The sequence below is a fragment of the Bos indicus x Bos taurus genome, chromosome 6, assembly GCF_003369695.1.
Source record: "Bos indicus x Bos taurus breed Angus x Brahman F1 hybrid chromosome 6, Bos_hybrid_MaternalHap_v2.0, whole genome shotgun sequence".
NCBI classification, from domain to species: Eukaryota; Metazoa; Chordata; class Mammalia; order Artiodactyla; family Bovidae; genus Bos; species Bos indicus x Bos taurus.
In genome coordinates, this window is record NC_040081.1 from 83,510,517 (window position 1) to 83,532,866 (window position 22,350).

At 36.9% G+C, this 22,350-nt stretch overlaps 1 protein-coding gene across 2 annotated transcripts; it reads right to left on the bottom strand.

Moving 5' to 3' along the window:
* Nucleotides 1-1,141: 1,141 nt before the first annotated feature.
* GNRHR (gonadotropin releasing hormone receptor) lies at nucleotides 1,142-20,477 on the bottom strand. Of its 2 annotated transcripts, none has more exons than XM_027544636.1 (3): nucleotides 19,853-20,476; nucleotides 7,079-7,298; nucleotides 1,142-3,517 (listed from the first exon to the last, which is right to left on the bottom strand). In XM_027544636.1, the coding sequence occupies exons 1-3, from the start codon at nucleotides 20,372-20,374 to the stop codon at nucleotides 3,273-3,275; spliced, it is 987 nt and encodes a 328-aa protein (XP_027400437.1). In that variant the 5' UTR covers nucleotides 20,375-20,476; the 3' UTR covers nucleotides 1,142-3,272. The 2 variants fall into 2 exon arrangements, with proteins under 2 accessions (XP_027400437.1, XP_027400438.1); XM_027544637.1 differs by having other exon boundaries at nucleotides 3,290-3,517; nucleotides 7,079-7,170; nucleotides 19,853-20,477.
* Between the last annotated feature and the right edge of the window lie 1,873 nt (nucleotides 20,478-22,350).

Below are 22,350 nucleotides of genomic sequence, written 5' to 3' on the forward strand. Positions count from 1 at the left end.
GTATATTCTGTTGTTCCTATGCATGCACTTTGTATATTATATAATTTAAAAATTAAAGTAATTGTCTTATACCTAATTTTTAAACTTAATAACCAAAAGAACTAAATTAAAGATTTAAAACAATTAATCCTAATTAGAGATTAAATTGAATCTTAATTTTATTTAGTTTCCTATGAACACAAATTATAGCAGTCAGACAAGCTTTAGGAATTGGTTTGACATTGAAACTAGGCTAAAGATAAAACATGAAATTCAGATGTATTTTGACAGATGAAGTTTAAATGTATTTTAACACAAATATTATCTCTTTGAGACTACCAAGTAAGTTCTGAGAGCAGGGCACTTAAAATTTTTTTCTAGTTCATTTACATTGAGTTATGCTCCTGGGAAGATAATGTTTGTGGTACCTCAACAATTTTAGGTTTGCTTATTTTTAGCTATGATACCTCTGTTTTTTAGACTGAAGTTGAATTTGTGCAATCTTTGTTTAATTCAGTGTTGTTTGTTCATGTTATGTATAACTAAATTGAATTGCAAGCAGAAATCCATTTTTTAACCTGTTTTACGAGCGACTTCACTTTCACTTTTCACTTTCATGCATTGGAGAAGGAACTGGCAACCCACTTCAGTGTTCTTGCCTGGAGAATCCCAGGGATGGGGGAGCCTGATGGGCTGCCGTCTATGGGGTCGCACAGAGTCGGACACGACTGAAGCGACTTAGCAGCAGCAGCAGCATATGCTAAATAGAAGAAAAGACAGCCAAGATAGACTCTTAATTATCTGATAGATTTGATTACAGAAGATACAAGGAATCCTCATTTTTTGTTATGCCTGAAAATAGAGTAAATGATTATAATATCAAATATTAAATACTCTTTGTTGAGTGATGTACTTTTAACTTAAAAGTTACATTTACCTTTTGCACTATTAATTTTGGTTTGTATCCATATTCATATCATAATTTACATACCACAATATTTTATATAATATAGTTATTTCTGCAAAGTTTTTCATATATTTGGACCCTTAAGAGAGTTTCCAAGGTTAAAATGGTGAGTGATCAAATTGAAATCCAGTTTCAATATTATTATGTATATATAAACACAGTCCATGGGGTTGTGACTATGCACAAATAGATGAATACATTCTGATACATTTTTATTATAATAAACTTCTTTATAAATATACAAAATCAGTTGGCAATTCTTAATTTTTGTGTGACGTTGCTCCTTTGGCAGCCTGATTTGGCCTGTAAATTCCTCTCAGGATAATGTTTTTAAGTGCATAAAATAATAGAAATAAGAATCAAAGAAAAGTTGTTCCATCGAAATAGTTTTGTGCATAGAGCACAGGTTAAAAACACCTGCATAAAGATTTTGAATAGCCCTTTAGTTAATATATTTTTTAAAAATGCCTGAGAACATATCTAAATAAAACAGTTCCATGAACAAAGCCAAACTGACATACGTTTTATAAATATATCTACTAAAGCCCTTAGATTGAATCCCATATATTTTTGCTTTTAAATCCACACATCAAAATTGTTATAGTTTAGCAGTAAGAATATGCATGATAAAGAGACAAAGGAGAAGAATGATTTTGTTGTGACTTATCTTTATATTCCTGTGTCATCTAGCAGAACTATATATTCTTGGTATCAATATACACACCTTTAAAGTTAACTTTGAGTATTTTAGCACTTTACAAATTTTGAGTCCAGCCCAATTCAGTTGTGGAGTTGGGTCATTGATTGGCTAACTAAAGGTATGAGTTTAGTAAAAAGGAGATGTGTATGAAAAAAAAGTAGAAAGAAGGAATTCAATTAATGAAGACAGAATTGGAAAATAATATAGAATGTGGGAAAAAAACCCACCACACCCTACAAAACTAAAAGACAAAGTATGAGGAGAGAAAAATAAGGAAAGCAAAGACCTACCATTAGTTTAATTAGCAATTTACTTTCCACGGTTCCATAAGGTCTGGAATATGTGGAAATTACATTTCATCTTCAATGTGGCACTGCATATCACATGTGAATATAGTAATATTTTACCTATTTAAAAAAATGAATAGTGGTTGAGTTTCTTTTAAGTCCCTTATATAGTTTTCTTATTTAGTGGATACTAAAGAACCTTTTTATCCTATTCCCCTTTTCATGGAATGTGTGGAAACAGGCCTGAATTAAAAGAGGTATTGTGCCAACATATTTTGGAAACCACACCATTTAATGCAAATATCAGTGGATGTTAGTTACACATTTACAGAGAGTTTTCTTTTCCTTTTTCTAACACTCTTCTGTCTCTTTTGACTTGTAATAGTGAGATTGAGGTTTTCAGAGTTCATTTTACATATCAAATAATATTTTGCTTGTGCATTTGCTTGATCTCTCTCTCTCTCTCTTTTTTTTAGTGATTTGTGGATTATGGATTTAGAAAAATCAGAAGACAGAAAAAATCCATCATCTTAAAAGACAGGGTAGACTATTTATAAAACATAATCACTATAGATTTTTTCTTGATTGTATATTAAAACAGTGTTGTTATTACTGCACTTAATTACCACAAACTCCATAGACCACATAGCTGACAGGAATGTTCTATCCCCCAGTCCAAATCTGAACCCCTCTGAAACTCCCTTTTATATGGAGGTACTTCACAACCTGTACCAGGTGAAGAATGGGATGAAGGAGAACTTGTCAAGTTGAAGGAGTGGATAGTGGGTTGGTTGCTGAATACTCCAAATATCAGAATGCTTTTGAAGCCAAGGAAAAAATTAGATTCATTGCATTTTTTCTTAATCCACAGGAGGAAAAACTGATCATATGGGCAGGGGAAATACTATCTGTGCTTTATGTATTTTTATCTTAGCATAAGATTGTAATTGTTGCTAAGCCCCTTTGCAGAAAAAGGTCTGTGTTTCTCAGTGTTAATTTTTGGCATTTGTTTGCCTTAGGCCATGGCTATTTTAAATATTTATATATTATTATACAAGAATAAAGTGACTAAAAAACCCATATAATGTGTTATAGGGGTTCAGAAAGCAAAGAGATTAATTCAGAAACGTGATTAAGTGAAAATATTTCATTATTTTTCCTGAAAAAAATCTTTTCCTTGTAATTGAGTTTCTGTGATTTCTAAAGGAAGAAGCGTAACATTACCTTAAACTCTACTTTATTCATATGTAAATATGTCACACTATGCTTTGTGTTTCTCATTCCCAAAAGGGGAAATTCATTACTTTGCCTTTCTTTGACTTTCTATGCAGTCTAACAATTATAGAGAGAAATATCCATATATAAGTGGATCAAAGCATGGATTTAAAAAAGCAAAGAGAAAGAAGAAGTGATTTACTGGATCTGACACCCTGTTTACCATGTCAGGATCAAACCAATACCAAATTCCAAGGACATAGTAGGGCGTCCAGCAGACAGTAAATGAAGTGGCAAATGCAACCGTCATCTTTAGGGTCCTCAGCCGAGCTCGTGGTATATTGTTCTTGGACTGATTCAGTTGTAGTTCTTTTAAACAGAGAAAATAGAAGGTGTTTTTAATAACCAGTTTTATTACAAAGCCAAAATAGAAAAAAAGGAACAGAGAATCATAATTCAACCTGGTGAATATAATGGAGGCAAATTGCTAATAATTTTAATAATGACAATATGCTTGCAAAGCATGTTTATATTTCAAGTTTTCCACTCAGCTACATAATAAATAGAAATATTAAAGATAGTAATGCTCTTAAAATAAATTTTCCATCAAACTAATAAGGATTTGAAATAGGAGGTTACTCAAATTCTTCAAATAAAATTTTAAGAGAGTAGACTGAGGTTGAACTGAATTTAATTCTCTGCCCTTTGGTTGTCATACCAACATAGCCACATTTATTTTATAAATTTATAATTTTTCACCTTTCCTGACTGACCAAACAGGAAGCCCTGTTGCCATCATAGGAGGTGATGTAAGCTTGGTGCAGGCAAGAAACACATGCACTGGATTGGTGTCAGAATACTAGTTGGCATTAAGGAGATTTAAGGAATAATACACGATGGAGGAGTTGAAGGACATTAGCTCACCTCTTCTTATAGAAACACCAAAATCAGAACTAACTGCTGAACAGCTGTCAACAAAAAAAACCCCACTAGAACCTAACAAAAAAGATACCCTACATCATGTATGGATATGAGAGTTGGACTGTGAGGAAGGCTGAGCGCCGAAGAATTGATGCTTTTGAACTGTGGTGTTGGAGAAGACTCTTGAGAGTCCCTTGGACTGCAAGGAGATCCAACCAGTCCATTCTAAAGGAAATCAGTCCTGGGTATTCATTGGAAGGACTGATGCTGAGGCTGAAACTCCAATACTTTGGCCACCTCATGCGAAGAGTTGACTCACTGGAAAAGACCCTGATGCTGGGAGGGATTGGGGACAGGTGGAAAAGGGGACGACAGAGTATGAGATTGTTGGATGGTATCACCGACTCAATGGACATGAATTTGAGTAAGCTCCGGGAGTTGGTGATGGACAGGGAGGCCTGGAGTGCTGTGATTCATGGGGTCGCAAAGAGTCGGACATGACTGAGCGACTGAACTGAACTGAACTGAACATCCAAAGATAAAGAAGGAGACATAATGAGATGGTAGGAGGGGTGCAATAGTGATAAAATCAAATTACATACATACCAGGTGGGTAACCCACAAACTGTAAAATAATTAGACCACAGGAATTCTCCCACAGGAGTGAAAGTTCTGAGTCCCACATCAAGCTCCCCAGCTTGGGGATCTGGCAATAGGAGAGCCCCCAGAGAATCTGTCCTTGAAGACCAGCAGGGTTTGATCTTAGGAGTTAAACAGGACTGGAGGAAACAGAAACTCCACTATTGGAGGGCACCCACAAGGTCTTGTGAATACTAGGACCCAAGTTAAAAATGGGGACCTCATAAAAGACTGAGTTAGATTTACCTGCTAGTGTTGGAGGGTCTCCTATGGAGGCAGGGGGTGGTTGTGGCTCACTATGAGGACTCATTGGTGTAGCCCTCTTGAAGGCTGCCATTTTAACACACTAGACACATGAACTGACTTATGTGATTGGACATGTGAAGGCACATTCATATCTTTGAAAGTTCACAACTTTAAGGTTTGTATATAGAGGATTTACTGTATTTAAAGTGATGAGAGAACCCATAACCAAAAACACTCTGCTCAGCAAGGCTCTCATTCAGATTTGATGGAAAAATCAAAAGCTTTACAGACAAGCAAAAGCTAGGAGAATTCAGCACCACAAGACCAGCTTTGGAGCAAATGCTAAAAGTTCTCCAGGGGGAGAAGAAAAGGTCACAACTAGAAACAGGAAAATTATGAATGGAAATGCTTACTGGTGAAGGCAAACATACAATAAAGGTAGGAAATCATCTGTAGACAAATACAAAATCAAAACGATTAACTGTGAGGAGAGCATAAATGCAAGATATTGGAAAGGCATTTGAAATTAAAAGACCTGCAACTTAAAACAGTCTTGTTTACATATAGGCTGCTATATCAAAACCTCATGGTAACCAGAAACCAAAAATATACAATAGATACACACACACACACAAGAAAAAGGAGTCCAAACACAAAACTAAAGTGAATCTTACAGGAAATCAGTCCTAAATATTCATTGGAAAGACTGATGCTGAAACTGAAGCTCCAATATTTTGGCCACCTGATGCGAAGAACTGACTCATTGGAAAAAACCCTGATGCTGGGAAAGATTGAAGGCAGGAAGAGAAGGGTTGGATGAGATGAGATGAGGATGAGATGAGATGAGATGAGATAAGATGGTTGGATAGCATCACCAACACGATGGACATGAATTTGAGCAAGCTCCGGGAGTTGGTGACGAACAGGGAAGCCTGGTGTGCTGCAGTCCATGGGGTCCCAAAGAGCCAGACATGACTGAGTGAACTGAACTGAAAGTGAGTCATCAATCACAAGAGAAGAGAACGAAATAGGAAGGGAAGGAAAAAACTTACAAAAACAAATCCAAAAAAATGGCAATAAGAACATTCATGTCTATAATTATCTTAAGTGTAAACAGATTAAACAGTCCAACCAAAAGACAGAGACTGGCTGAGTAGATACCAAAACAAGACCTATATATATATGCTGTCTACAAGAGACACACTTCAGATCTAGGGATACATAGAGACCACAAAAGAGCCAGATAAGATTTAGCAATCACCACCACCGACTGAACGTGAGGGGATGGAAAAAGGTATTCATTCAAAAAATAGATAACCAACAAGGGACTACTGTATAGCACAGGGAACTCTATTCTGTTATTAGGTTATTCTAAAATAACCTAAATGGGAAAAGAATTTAAAAATAAATAAATATGTGTATATGTATGACTGAATCATTTTGCTGTACATCAGGACTTAATACCATATTGCTAATCAACGATACTCCAATATAAAATTTTAAAAATTCATACATTTGTTTTTGAGAATGCAACAGATTATTGAAGCAAAAAAGATACAACCATGTGCCTGAAGTGAAAGATCAAATAGTCAATTGCATGTTCCATAATATTTAGCACACTCAACACACACACCGAAATGTGCATAGTGTGTGGATACACTGTGTAGATACAGGAGATTTGAATGTGATACAGAACAACTTAACTTTAACAGGTCTATTGGCAACTATATTATGAGTTGTACTTTGCTATATTCTAGGCATCAGGTGTTTGATAAAGTGTTATGATGAACCAGCAGGAACAATTTGCCCATGTTTCTACTGGGTAAATGAAGTAATTGTCCTTTTAGCTTTAATTCCATGCTGTAAATTTATAATATGGGGAGATATTAAATTACCTCATCTCTAAATTGGGGATAATAAAAGTATTGCCTCATAGGGTGATTTTGAATACTGAAAGAGTTAATTAATGTATGTTAGTTGCTCATAATAATATCACAATACTATTACAATACAACACTATTACAGATAAAATAGTACCTGGCACAGCAAGTGCCACTCTGATTCTCTGGTTGGGGTATTGCCGTTAACAACTGTCCATCCACAATTAATCTGAGAAATACATACTGTGGGGATCCTGATGAAGGACCCTTGTTAGGGTAAAGATGATTTTTGCATTGCAGATCACCATGATGAGAAGAGGGATGATGAAGAGGCAGCTGAAGGTGAAAAAGTTATAAAAGGCTTGATGCCACCACTGTGGAAAACTGCAGTGTGTTACACACTGAGAGAAACCTTCAGTCTGTCCAGAGTCATCTGCTAAATGGATCATCCCAAAGATGTATAGCTGTAGGAGAAAATTTAAAACATTAAAAAGGGATATTGCTTATTTTCAAACAATATTTGCAAGTTTTCTCGAAAGTTTTCTCTTCTGTATTATACTAATCTTCTAACATGTTGTTGCCCAAAGCAACTGCTAAGCTTCTTGACATTTGGCTTTTGGCTTTTCTACAAAAAGTTGTAAGTGGATCTTTAGTTTAAATATGTTTGGGTAATGTGAATGGATCTGTAGGATTTTGAATTTCTTCCAAAATTATTTCAGCCTTGCCGAATAATCACCAACCAAAGATTTAAACCTCCTCTGTATTTCAATTTCATATGCTATTATGATGAGTAAACTTTTTGCAAGTGATTTTATTGTTAAATCTGCAGCACAAAAAAACTGTCTGGCATTTAGAATATGCCCTCAAAATAAATATTTAAATTTTATTTTTGTGACATAAGATCTCATTAAAATGGCCAGAAACATGTACAGACAGTTCATTAAAAAAGGGTGTAACAGTGACCCTTAAGTATATAAAAACATAGTTTCAACCTCACTTATGATAAGAGCAGTGTCAATCAATTAAGGCTACACTGATATGCCATTTCGCACTATCAAGTCTGGCAAAATTAAAAAACAAAAACAAAACAGTAGCACACTCTCATGGGAAGGCTATAGGGAAACAGAAACTCTCATACATTGCTAATGGGCACACAAATTGGTACAATCATTAAGGAGAGGAATTTGGCAATAATTAGTATACATTTGTACTTACCTTTGACTCAGCAATCTGACATTCAGGAGTTTTCCATGAAGATACACCCCTACTTCCATTATATGAACATACATGTGCACAAGATTATTCACTGATGCATTGTTTATACGTGAAAAACATTGAAAATAATCTAAATATTAATTCATAGAACACCAGCTGAATAAACTATGGTGGACCACACAATGGAGTCCTATAGAGTAGTAAAAAAAGAGGGAGGGAAATTTCTATCTGAAGGTGTGTGTGTATACATGTACATACATTTATTCTAGCTCTGTGTGGAGAGAGGCTAAGAACAATGTCATCTAAGTAGCAGTGAGCATACCCCGCTCTCCAGTACCCAGATCTTATTTTTATTTTTTTTTTAATTTTTATTTTATTTTTAAACTTTACATAATTGTATTAGTTTTGCCAAATATCAAAATGAATCCGCCACAGGTATACATGTGTTCCCCATCCTGAACCCTCCTCCCTCCTCCCTCCCCATACCATCCCTCTGGGTCGTCCCAGTGCACTAGCCCCAAGCATCCAGTATTGTGCATCGAACCTGGACTGGCAACTCGTTTCTTACATGATATTTTACATGTTTCAATGTCATTCTCCCAAATCTTCCCACCCTCTCCCTCTCCCACAGAGTCCATAAGACTGTTCTGTACATCAGTGTCTCTTTTGCTGTCTCGTACACAGGGTTATTGTTACCATCTTTCTAAATTCCATATATATGCGTTAGTATACTGTATTTATGTTTTTCCTTCTGGCTTACTTCACTCTGTATAATAGGCTCCAGTTTCATCCACCTCATTAGAACTGATTCAAATGTATTCTTTTTAATGGCTGAGTAATACTCCATTGTGTATATGTGCCATAGCTTTCTTATCCATTCATCTGCTGATGGACATCTAGGTTGCTTCCATGTCCTGGCTATTATAAACAGTGCTGCGATGAACATTGGGGTACACGTGTCTCTTTCCCTTCTGGTTTCCTCAGTGTGTATGCAGATCTTATTTTTAGTATCATTCTCTACCAAAAGGAATCAGAGCTCATTGGCGAAGTGCGTAATCCCAAGGTTGGGGCAATCAAAGCACAATAAGTCGTTGGAACACCTGCTGTGCCAAAAAGTCTGGAAATGCCCAGAGAATGATGGAGCATGTGAAAACATTTCAGGCACCAGCTTGAAAGAGGTCCCATTGGCCAAATTTGGGATAGTTTAAGCATGAAAACAAACAAACAAACCCCGATAGAAAAGAATAAGAGTTCAAATAAAGAAACCATGACTCCATGCTGATGTAAATGACAAAACCAGAATAACAAATACATGGGGAAAGGAAAAAGCTCTTTACTATACAGAAAGTCAGCTAGTAAATGTAAAAGATACAATGGAAGTAGTGATTACCATTTTGTAGTTACTATAATAATAATTGATTCAGGCAAGATCACCAATGAATGGCAAAACATTATAAACAGTAAAGTAATAACTTTACAGTAGAGAAATAACCAAATAATTAAGCTAACATTGCCAATAATGGGACAGATTGACAGCATCTGCTTCCTTCTAGAAAGCATTGAGAAGAACTGAGTCACCTCTTTCATGTTTTTGTTAAAAATCAAATCAGTCAATCCTAAAGGATATCAATCCTGAGTATTCATTGGAAGGACTGAAGCTGAAGCTCCAATACTTGGGCCACCTGATGGAAAGAACTGACTCATTAGAAAAGACCTGATGCTGGGAAAGATAGAAGGTGGGAGGACAAGGGGATGACAGAGGATGAGATGGTTGGATGGCATCACTGACTCAATGGACATGATTTTAAGCAAGCTCTGGGAGATAGTGAAGGACAGGAAAGCCTGGTGTGCTGCATCCCATGGGGTTGCCAAAAGTTGGATACGACTGAGTGACTGAAGAACAACAATGTAGACAAAGAATGTCGCTTACACAGTAAACAAAGGATGTTGTGGCCATCAAGTTATTAGCCACTGTACTTACCCTCAGGAGTGCTCCCTAAGGAGTGGATTCAGGATGGAGAAAAGTAGAAACATGGCCCTAGATAGTTAAGATGATGTATCAAAGGAATGATCTCAATAAGCCCAAACTCTTGCATTTTTCTGTACTTAGAAAAGCGCTACATTCATTAACCTGAGATGTATGGTTTTTCTTTAATTAGCAACAATCTTCTGATGTTCTGACTACCAGGTTTTTGTTGCAAAGAAGCCTCCTATTAAAAACTCCTGGCTCCTCTGTTGCCTCTTATGAATTGGGAGCAATCTGAGAGACTGTCTTCTAGGCTTAAGTTCTCAAAAGTCTACTGAATAAAACATATTTCTCAACTTTTAGGTCATAGATTTTTTTTCAGTTGACAAGTGCACAACCTGAATCTACCCCCAAGAAAATATCAATCAAACTCAAATTGAGGGGCATTCTACAAAACAACTTGTCTGCACTCTTCAAAAATGTCAGTGTCATGAAATACAAAGAAAGACCAAGGAACTGTTCTAGTTTAAAGGAGACTAAAGAGACAAAGGGTCTTACCAGGTGACTCAGTGGTAAAGGATCTCCCTGTCAATGCAGAAGACACAGGTTTGATCCCTGGGTTGGGAAGATCCCCTGGAGTAGGAAATGGCTACCCACTCCAGTATTCTTGCCTGAAAAATTCTGTGGATAGAAGAGCCTGACAGGCTACAGTCCATGGGGTCAGAAAGAGTTGGACACGACTGAACACGCAAGCAAAGAGACAAGGCGACTGAACCTCTCGCATAATCTTGAATTTTCTTTATTAAAGGGGATATTATTGAGACAGCTGAGAGATGAATAGGGCATATAGATTAAATGGTAGTACTTCAGTTCAGTTCAGTCACTCAGTTGTGTCTGACTCTTTGCAACCCCATGGAATGCAGCACGCCAGGCTTCCCTGTCCATCACCAACTCCTGGAGCTTGATCAAATTCATGTCCATCGAGTCAGTAATGCCATCCAACCATCTCATCCTCTGTCATCCCCTTCTCCTCCTGCCTTCAGTCTTTTCCAGCATCAGGGTCTTTTCCAAGGAATCAGTTCTTCACATTAGGTGGCCAAAGTATTGGAGCTTCAGCTTCAGCATCATTCCTTCCAATGAATATTCAGGACTGATTTCCTTTAGGGTTGACTGGTTTGATCTTGCAGTCCAAGGAACTCTCAAGAGTCTTCTCCAACACCACAGTTCAAAAGCATCAATTCTTTGGCAGTCAGTAGTACTGTATTGGAGAAGGCAATGGCAACCCACTCCAGTACTTTTGCCTGGCAAATCCCATGGACGGAGGAGCCTGGTAGGCTGCAGTCCATGGGGTCGCTAGGAGTCGGACACGACTGAGTGACTTCACTTTCACTTTTCACTTTTATGCATTGAAGAAGGAAATGGCAACCCACTCCAGTGTTCTTGCCTGGAGAATCCCAGGGACAGGGGAGCCTGGTAGGCTGCAGTGTATGGGGTCGCACAGAGTCGGACACGACTGAGGCGACTTAGCAGCAGCAGCAGCAGTACTGTATTAATGTTAATTTCCCGATTTTGATACTTTATACTGCGCTTATGTGCTAGAAAAAATACACTGAGGTATCGAGAGAGGCATCATGTCTGAACTTTTAAACAATCCATAAAAACATGCATACAAGAGAGAGAATAAGCAATGTAGCAACATGTTAATATTTGGGGAATCTGAGGGAAAAGTATCCTAGAAATCTTTGTATGATTCTTGCAGCCTTTCCCTAAGTGTGAAATTATTTTAAAAAAAGAACTTGTTGAGTCAACAAGGAAACAATGCAAGTGGTTTTCACAAACAAGTTTTAGTTGACATTTATTCATTCTTTCCCAATTTGTCAAGCACACTTCTTACTTCATAATTTCCAAAATTTTCTACTGAAAAACTTCATTTTACCACAAAATATCATTAAAATGAAGAGATAAGAGTGCCCAAGAGCTTTAAAACTGATAAGTTAATTCAAACAAAAATGTTGCAGGTTTGTTTGTTTGTTTGTTTTTTTTAAGTTTTAAGCAAGTGAGGGGCAGTATTCATTTTTATTTAGTTGTTGACTGAATTAGTAAACTTAAATTCCATTTAGTTAATTTAATAAGCTCAGAATTTCTTTCCTTTTGGGGGTGGCAGAGTGGAAAGAGTATACCTTAAAAAAATACTGTTTTCCTCTTTGCTTGTAGAGTAGAAAAGTTTTAATAAATATAAAATATAATAAACAAAATAAATACATATATAATAAGATCTAAGTACATATAATATAAAATACAAGCCTATTTTATTTGTAATTAAAATGCTGATTTTCAGTTTGTGATCTTTTCAGCTTCAAGGGCAAACAAGAATTTTTAGGTTAATCCACTAGAGGGCGCCCAATGACAATATTATCAATCTTAAAGTCAAGAAAAGCAAGTTCAGCTAATTCTGTTTTATGATCCAGATCAATTTTTTCCATGTTACAAAGTGACCCTTTCAGTTTTTCCATACTTCTTTGCAAACTGCCCTTATTTAAAGTTGAGTTTTGAATTTGACCCAACAGGTGTTGTGAATTGAAATCTTTGGAAGGGTTTTTCACATGACCCTGAGAGTCTTCTAACTCTTAAAAATCGTTTTTTCTTCCCATCTCCCTAGTCAGCCTTGGAACCATATAATCTGAATTTGATTTTCTGCTCTGCACAGGGTCACATTTTCACTTTAATAGTTCATATTTTTAAGTTATAATGATGAGTCTTTCAATGAAAAGGACTTTATAGTACTATGGTTTGAATTTGGTTTTCATCTTTATGTAATGAATGCTTGTTTTTAAAGCAACTCCTTGGTCATAAAACTATACTTGGTACACTCTGTCATGAAAGATGAACTAAATATATTGTGCTATCAAGAAATTAAATATTTCTTAGGGGAGATACAGCATGTATGTGACAACTATAATACTCAATAGACTGTGACAAGTTCCGAAGGAGAGTTATAGTGTTATGAAAATTCAGAATTTTACTCACCCACAAACTAATTTGTTTTAGGCTTCATTCAGTTTATTTTCAACTCCAAGACCATGTTCATTTGAATGATTAATATAGGGATATACTTTACTTCCAGTGATTCTTTCATACTTGGATGATATTTCAAAAGTTTCTTTGTTTCTCCTCTCTCATGCCTGGCCCCAGTTCTCATCAGTGTTTACTTTATTTTGCCCTAAACAATAGCAGTTTGTTCTCCACCTTTACAGTCACTTGCAGATGCTATTCCTCTTAGCACATAATTTTTAACCTTCGCCTTACCCCATATTAGTGACACCATGACTTAATCTTTCTGAAGGTGATTATCTTTAGATGCTATGCTTTAGGTTCCTCTTGGGATTCCCTGCTAAGACAGTAATGAATCCGTCTGCAAAGTAGGAAACCCGGGTTCGATCCCTGGGTTGGGAAGATGCCCTAAAGAAAAGAATGGCTTCCCACTCCAGTATTCTTGCCTGGAGAATTCCATGGACAGAGGAACCTAGTGGGCTAGGGAGATATAAATAGTATTTAACTCTAGGGACTGTCATGACAGTTAACAAGCGAATACTTGCAAAGCACCTAGAGTAATGCCTGGCCCACAGTTAGCACTATATAAATCATAGCCATTATTAAAAATTTTTTTGAGGCACACAATATATAAATATATATTGCATATGTTTACATATTTATAAACTTATACCATATTTTTCCTGATATCACTTAACTATTTATTCTCACCTTAAGATTTTCCTGCCTTTTCCTTCTCTAGCCTCTTACAGGAAAAAAGAGACAGTATTGCACACTGTGATACAATGATATGCATGCATGCTCAGTCGCTCAGTCATGCCAACTCTTTGTGACCACATGGACTATAGCCCACCAGGCTCTTCTGTTCATGTAATTTTCCAAGCGGGTTGGAAATCCTGGTGGTTAGGATTCTGGGCTTTCACTGCTGAAGCCCGATTACAATCCTGCTAGGGGAACTGAGATCCTGCAAGTCGCACAGCATGACCAGAGACAAATAAAAAAACAAAAAGCAACACAGAAGCATTTAACACAATTCCTGGCACATATTTATGTACTGAATAACTATTATTTATCAAAATAATCATCACCATTATTGTTATTTCTGCTACTAGTATGCTGTTACTATATTCCAGTAACATTTTTTGGCATATTGTACACATGTAGTGAGTATTTATTGAATTTAAGCTGCTTGTGGGTCTTCCCAGGTGACACTAGTGGCAAAGAACCCTCCTGCCAATGCAGGAGACATAAGCGATGCCACTTTGATCCCTGGGTCGGGAAGATCCCCTGGAGGAGGGCATGACAACCCACTCCAGTATTCTGGCCTGGAAAATTCCATGGACAGAGGAGCCTGGCAGCCTACAGTCAGTCCATAGGATTGCAAAGAGTCAGACATGACTGAAGTGACAGCATGGATAGAGCATGCACAAGCTGCTTGTCAAGTTCAGAAGAGCCTGCTAGCATTGTAAATTTATGTTTGTAACAGGCAAGCCTCCACATTTATTCAGACCACACATCTTCACACCAAAGAATAAAGGAATACTCATATACAACAGACCCTCCAAATCTTTGGGTTCCACATCTGCAGATTCAACTAACCAGAGATGGAAAAATATTCAGAAAAAAATTTTTAGAAAGTTCCAAAGAGTAAGACGTGAACTTGGAAAGCTCCAGAAACTGTCTATATAATATTATATTGTATTTACAATTATTTACACAGCATTTACATTGTATTAGGTATTATAAGTAATCTAGAGATGATTTAAAGTATATAGGAGGGTGTACATAGGTTACAGGCAAATAGTATATCGTATTTTATAGAAGGGACTTGAACATCTGGGAAATTTCTTATCTGAGGCCACCACGGTGGGGAAGGAGGATGTCTAGGAACCAATCCCCTGGGGATATCAAGGGTGACTGCATTTTCTCTTCAGGCCTGGGTTACCTACAGAATTAAAAAGCTGTCAACATATAATTCTCCCTAGTAACACAGAGAAACCAGTGATGTGAACTCTATCTGCAAATAATCTGCTGCTCTGGAATTTTTGTGGTCTTAGATGACAGTCATCAGAAACCTTGCGTTTTTTAATTGGAAATGGACACACCAGATTCAGGAAATGTTTTCTGCTTAACATGTACCTACTAGCCTGACCACAGTCAGTCTTAAGTCAGATATCCTTTCAAGTCCTGTTGGCTGTCTTGCCTTGCCTTCCTCTCCCTTCCGCCTTTTCTTCCTTTCTTATCCTATGTTTAGAAACAATACCTCCAAGACTTGAATCATTATGCTCTGGCATATAAATCTTTTAGAGTGAATAAGACAGCTTAGTGACTAGGGAGGACATTGGCCAAATTTACTTATCAGTCAGAATAAATGTCATAATTTTTTGAAGCAATCTTTACATAAGCAATTTTGTTTGCTGTTTCTTAAATAATTATTTTATTTTCATACTCATATTTCCCTAATACTTTTTTCTCCTGACTTCAAAAATCCTATTATGAAGGAAGTAATTAAGGTAGGAAAAGGGGAAGAAATGAATAGTAATGCATTTTTAAGACTTTATACTTAAAGTCTTATATATGATTGTGTATATCTTACTCTTTATAGCACTTTTTACAATGACCCTTTTAAACTTGGTTAAGTAAATTACTCAGATAGCTGGTAAAAGACAGCACTGAGATTTGAAACCAGCTTTGTTTAAATCCCACTGCCTTTCAGACTTGCAGGGATATCTGAGGTCTTCTGAGACTAGGACTGGAGCTGGTGAATGGTCAAACAGAGGACTGGGGCTCCCTTATCCCTATTTGACCAGAGCAACTCCACTTATATCTGCTTCATTTATTGAAGCTCCACACGGAATTTCATTTTAAATAAAATTCAATTACAAGCAAAAGTATAAAATTGTGGTCACAGGACACTGAAAGTTTTGGAAATATATCCCCAAACCATCACAGAACTCTGAGGTGATCAACAAGGTGGAAAAGCAAGGTGGTCAGTTTGAAAGTTGGTCATTCTGAACTCTAGCAAAATGTCATAAATTCTCAGGTTCCTGGGAACATGACAACTAGCTTGTTAATTTTTTTTTCTTTTTCCAACCTAGCATGAATTAATCAAGTGATAGAATATCCATATATATACCAAAGGATGAATACAATCCTAAAGGAAATCAATCCTGAATATTCATTGGAAGGACTGCTGCTGAAGCTGAAGCTCCACCTGATGTGAAGAGCTGACTCATTAGAAAAGACCTTGATGCTGGGAAAGATTGAGGGCAGGAAGAGAAGGGGACGACAGAGGATGAGATGGTTGGATGGCATCACTCACTGACTCAGTGGACATCAGTTTGAGCAAACTCTGGGAGATGGTGAAGGACAGGGAAGTCTGGTGTCCTGCAGTTCATGGGGTCACAAAGAGTTGAACATGACTGAGCAATTGAATAACAACAAACACAGGATGAAAATTAAAAGTCATCCTTTCAAACGCCTTTTAAATTAGCCACAACAGGATGTGCTTTTGTCAATGGGCTTTGTGGGGCGTGGTGAAGCGTGAGCTGTACTCACTGCATCACACAGCCTGGAAATCAAAAGCCTTTCCTATCTCTTGTCTTCCCCATCACGCACACATTACATTACTCACAGGGTTGAAGCCTCTTTTATTCAGAGAGAAAGAGCAGAGAGCTATAATAAAAAGATAAACTGGACTTAACAAAAAGACAGGAATACAACAGGTCAAGTGGCATTGGGCAAACAATTAATCCTTTTAAGTGAATACTTTTCAAACTGCGGGTTGTACCCATCAGTTAGTTGTAATCAGTAATAAAAAATGATTTGGAACAGAATAGAGTATTTATTTTATGAAAACTTTTCTCAGTTATAGGTCTATGAGAGATAGATTAAGTCTTCATGTAGTCTGTATTTCTTTCTTTCCATTACTGTCAAGAAGGTTTGAAGGACATTGATTTCAAAGGTTCTCTTTGAATGGTCTTTTTTATGTGAAATGGGGATAATAGCATAACCTTTAGGTACCTCACAGAGTCCGTGTAAATACCAAATAAGATTATGAATGTGAGGTCTTTCAGGAAACTTCAGCAAAGTGCTTTATCAATTTAAAGTGCTGCTGAAAGCAAGAATGAGTCATTTGTTTTACAAAATGAAATAGCGTCAATACTACCATATTCTGTGACCCATATGTAAATTTTCTTAGGTACATCATTTTAATAATGTACAACATGATGGCCACAGTTAACACTGATGTATGATGTTTAGAAAAGTTGTTAAGAGAGTAAATCCTAAGAGTGCTCATCACAAGGAAAGAAAACTTTTTTCTTTTCATTGTGTCAATATGAGATGATGTAAGAAGTTAGCTGAAACTATTGTGTTAATCATTTCACATTATATGTAAATCAAGATATCATGCTGTACACGTTAAACCTACATGGTGATGTATACAGACTGTTTTTCAAAAAATTGAAAATGAAGAAAAACAAAAAAATCATTTAATCCTTGTGTAAGACTCATGAAAGTTATATGGCGTCCACATTGTTCTCAGAGTTTCCCCCAGCTTTCTTCTGTTATATACATCCATTCCACCTCCATTTATTGATTCATCTATCCAAACTTTGTTTTCATTTTAGTAAAAGGTGAAAGGTTTATTTGATCTGAAGAGGAATCAGAGTATCCAAACATTTAAAATTTATATTTTTGTTGGGTGTCTCATTAAGTACTGTGAATATGAATTAAATTGAACACAACAGTTTTCACTGTTGTAGCAGCACATATCATAATGGCAAAGACAAACAAGTACATAATTACAATGTTTTCTGACAAAGAAACAGTGTGCTATGAGGTCAAAGGAAAGGCAGCAACCATGAAATCTAATTTCCTGCTACTGTCAATCTGTCACTTGAGCCAAACAAGTCTCCTTTGAAAATTAATCACTTTACAACTTTTGCTGAAAAATACATGTGATCCTTGGCTTTTTTTTTTCCATTCAAATACATTCATCTTTAAAAACTCAGTTTAGGGCTTCCCTTGTGGCTTAGCGGGTAAAGAATCTGCCTACAGTGAGGGAGACCTGGATTCGATCCCTGGATTGGGAAGATCCCCTGGGGGAGGGCATGGCAACCCACTCCAGTATTTTTGCCTGGAGAATCCCCACGGGCAGAGGAGCCTGACAGGCTACAGTCCACCGGGTCGCAATGAGTCAGACATGACTGAGCAACTAAGCATAAGACCTATTATATAAGCATTAATAAAATTGTTAAAGACCTTTAAAAAAAAAACTCAGTTTATCCTACTTTTACCCTTCCTTCACCATTTTAACTTTAATAATTCATCTCTCTCTCTTCTTACACTGGTAATAGACTTGAAAACTTTTTTGTACATAGTTGTATTCATTTTGTATAAGTTTTATTTCTATAACTGAATGACATTTTTTTGTCTCTTTGTTTCATCAGTAGCTGGTTCAGTGTTAGGAACCCAACTTGTGTTTATCTTCTCTAAGAAAATTGAACAATATATAAATACACATCACTCATAGTTCAAAGAAATAAAATGGAAAATTTCAGAGCATAAACCTTTGCTAAGTAACCTCATTTAAGTAACATATTTGCTAAATTAATTCTTGTATATGCAGTCACTGTGAGAATAATTTTAATATACTTTTCTCCAGGGAAATCAAAGCATTTTGTTTTTTTTCTGCCATAAAACACACACTGATATACAAAAAATGTCAAGTGAGGAATTGGTGGGAGAATATAGTTATCTAACTTTCTAGTGTCCTGAACTATTTAGTGCATCTTGTGTGGCAGCTTTTGTTTGTTTGTTTGTTTTTATGCCAGCTGGCTAGTTTAGAATCTCTAGATAAATTTCTATTTGTAGTGACAAGTTTTTGGAGGATCATGGTAAACTCTGACTTCCTGACACATCCCTGTACCCTGGATTCATCACAGGGTACATTCACAAACATAGAGACAATTTGGTCATCTTTGCCATTTTCAAGAATGCATCGTCTTCTTCAGAGATTTGGCTGTTGAAGAGGCAGATTCTGAAGATCCATCAGCTGGGGTGCCTCTGATAAAGACAGTCTGGAGGGCTATCTACTTTCTGAAGGAGAGGGCCTTGCCTGCACCAACAGTCATAGAGTTTTGCTAACAGCCTGTTACAGTCTCATCTACCTCCAGATAAAGCTCAAGTCAACCTCAGGGAAATGTTCAAATATCCAAACGTCTAAGATGTCCCACATTTCCTTTTATTCAATCCCACCCAGCTGCAAACTGCAGAACATACTAATTAAGGCTAGTTCTTTCTATGCTGCAATGACAGAAGACTCAAGAAGTTCCAAATAAAACAAGTTATGCATACTTTCTACCTATGCAAATTTTATTATTCCTAAAGATTCCCCCAATTTACCATGTCAACCAGAGTAAAAGAAAATGTAGATGAAAGAATCAAATGAGGATGAGTTCAAATTTGAGAATAGCTTCATTTTGAGGGAGCATTTACTATGTACCAGATAGTATGATAGAAAACTTAACAAATGATTTGTTTAATCATTACAAAGGTGCATCAAGTAGACGTTACCTCCATTTTATAAATGCAAGACCTGAAACCCAGAGAGGTTAAGATATTTGCCAAAGGTAACAGAGCAGAGTCAGGATTAAATTCCACACTCTGACTTCCAGAGCCCAAGCTCTTAGAGATAATACAATACTACCTTTGACAAGACCTTCATTCAGATTTAGATAGGAAATCTGTAATCTCCATAAAAAGTTTGCAATGTTGGTTTACCTGTGGTCCAGCAAAGATGCTACTGAGAAGCCAGGCCAAGCCAATCATGAACTGTCCAAGCTTGCTGTTGCTTTTCACTGCTAGAGGCTTGGTGATCGCCAGCGAGCGGTCAAGGCTGATCACCACCATCATGAAGGCGGGGGCGTACATGGAGAAAAGCTTCAGATAGCTGAGGACTTTACAAAGGAGCTCTCCAGCATACCATTGAACAGTTATGTTCCACATTCCATCCAGTGGCATAACAATCAGAGTCTCCAGCAGGTTGGCTAAAGTCAAATGTTTTAAAAGCAACTTCATTCTCGAGAGTTTTTTCCTCTTCTCTTTCCTTTGAGTCCAATTCTGAAGTTTCAACAAGAAAGAAGTGTTGAAAATTGTGGAGAGTAGAAAAAGGAAGAAAGTAACTGTCACTCGGATCTTTCCAGATAGGGTCAGGGTGGGGAGGCTGCCTGGTGTTAGAGGGATGCTGCTGTTGATCGCTGAACAGAGGTTTTCATTCTGTTCAGGAGAGTCACTGTTTGCCATCCTTTATGGCTGATGCAGCTTCAAGACTCGTGTTTCTGGCACTTCTGATATTTTATTGTAATTGCACTTGGAGTCCTGTTTTATTTCAGCCTTCTTTGGCTGATAACGTCACAGGTTTATATTTATGTCAAATTTTGTCCCTGAGATATTTTGTATTTAAAGTGAAAGATCAAGGTGAACTTGTTTTGTGGGCTTGTAATCCAGCAGGGTGCTAAAGCAAAGCAGACAAACACTTTCTGAGGGCCAAATGTAACTGTAGTATCTCAGCAGATGGCCTGGTTTTCACAACATTTTTCCTAAGTGAAGAAGGACGTTTGAAACTTAATTTTGTAATTAAAATTCTCTTAGGATATTATTCAAGTAAATTTAGTGAAGATGTTTTCTAAAAAAAAAACCTTAAGTGTTCTGTTCAATACATGCAAAATGAAAAAGAAGAAAATACTAAAAAAAAACTTGATCCAGTTAAGATTTGTAATTTAAAGAATCACAAATTTGTAATTTCTCAAAAAATTTGTTTTCTTTTCAATCACACAATGCTGAGCATCCAAACACTAGATAAATATATTTATTCAGAACTGTCCTCTATGAAACATCAAACTAATACCTTAACAGTTAGAATCAATTTGATATAATATTGAGATGCATTCAAATTTATCAGTCTTAATGTTTAGATAAAATCATTAACTTCATGAAAAATTTTTGTTATTGCTTTGATTTTATAATTGTCTAATTATTGTACTTGCCGTTTTTGCACATTATTTCATAGGGTAGCTTGGTATTAGAGGGAATACTGTATAAATGTCTTAACCACGTCTATGCATGCTTACGGAGAAGGCAATGGCACCCTACTCCAGCACTCTTGCCTGGAAAATCCCACGGACGGAGGAGCCTCGTGGGCTGCAGTCCATGGGGTCGCTAAGAGTCGGACACGACTGAGTGACTTCACTTTCACTTTTCACTTTCATGCATTGGAGAAGGAAATGGCAACCCACTCCAGTGTTCTTGCCTGGAGAATCCCAGGGACGGGGGAGCCTGGTGGGCTGCGGTCTATGGGGTCGCACAGAGTCGGACACTACTGAATCGAATTAGCAGAAGCATGCATGTTTATATACAATATACATCCCTTTATATTGTAATTGGACCATTTCACACTAGGGCCACTTAGAAACTTTCTCTGTGTTGTTGCTGTATCTTACACATTGAGTGTTGGATGATGTTTCCTACTACTGGTATGATTTAGATTGGAATTTATTAAATTACCAGATTGATTTGTCTCATCAGCTAGTTTGCTTCTATAGCAGCCAAAGAAAGAATAATGTTAAAAGTAAGGGTGGTTATTTTAATTTAGATGGCCCATTCTTGTAGTTTCATTTATTTGTTTGTTGTCTTACATTCATTTATTAAATAAATAATTACTAAATACGTGCTATATATACTCTCTTGGCAGGTGAATGAAATATGAATATAGCATCATTTGGGCTTCCTTGGTGTCTTAGTGGTAAAGAATCCACCTGTCATTGCAGGAGACATTGGTTCAATCCCTGGATTGGGAAGATCCCCTGGAGAAGGAACCGGCAACCCACTCCAGTATTCTAGCCTGGGAAATCCTATGGACAGAAGATCCTTGTGGGCTATAGTCCATGGGGTCACAAGACAGTCAGACATGACTCAGAGACTAACCACCACCAACAACATTGCATCACCGAGGCCCTGAAGGAGTCTATTCAGTACTATATAAGGATAGATAAGCATATTGGACTTACCTTATGTACCTCGTCAGTTTCTTCTGTGCTAGCTCCTGGGTTTTGAGCAGCTTAGACCAGTTGCTTACCTGGGTTCCGTTTTGGTTGTCACCACGTGCTCAGAAATACTGGCTTCCTTCCTACTTCTAGACCTGGGTGAAATATTATACCACAGGACATGGAATCTACTTCATAAGTGCCTTCCTGAAGGGTCTGGAAATATTTTCTAATGGA

Excerpts from the sequence above, each read along its gene's own strand:
- GNRHR (XM_027544636.1), bottom strand. The coding sequence starts at position 20,374 with ATGGCAAACAGTGACTCTCCTGAACAGAATGAAAACCTCTGTTCAGCG. Across the intron at positions 7,299-19,852 it reads GCATCTTTGCTGGACCACAG|CTATACATCTTTGGGATGAT; the intron begins GTAAACCAACAT and ends TTTCTCCTACAG. Across the intron at positions 3,518-7,078 it reads CCTTCATCAGGATCCCCACA|AACTACAACTGAATCAGTCC; the intron begins GTATGTATTTCT and ends TCTGTTTAAAAG.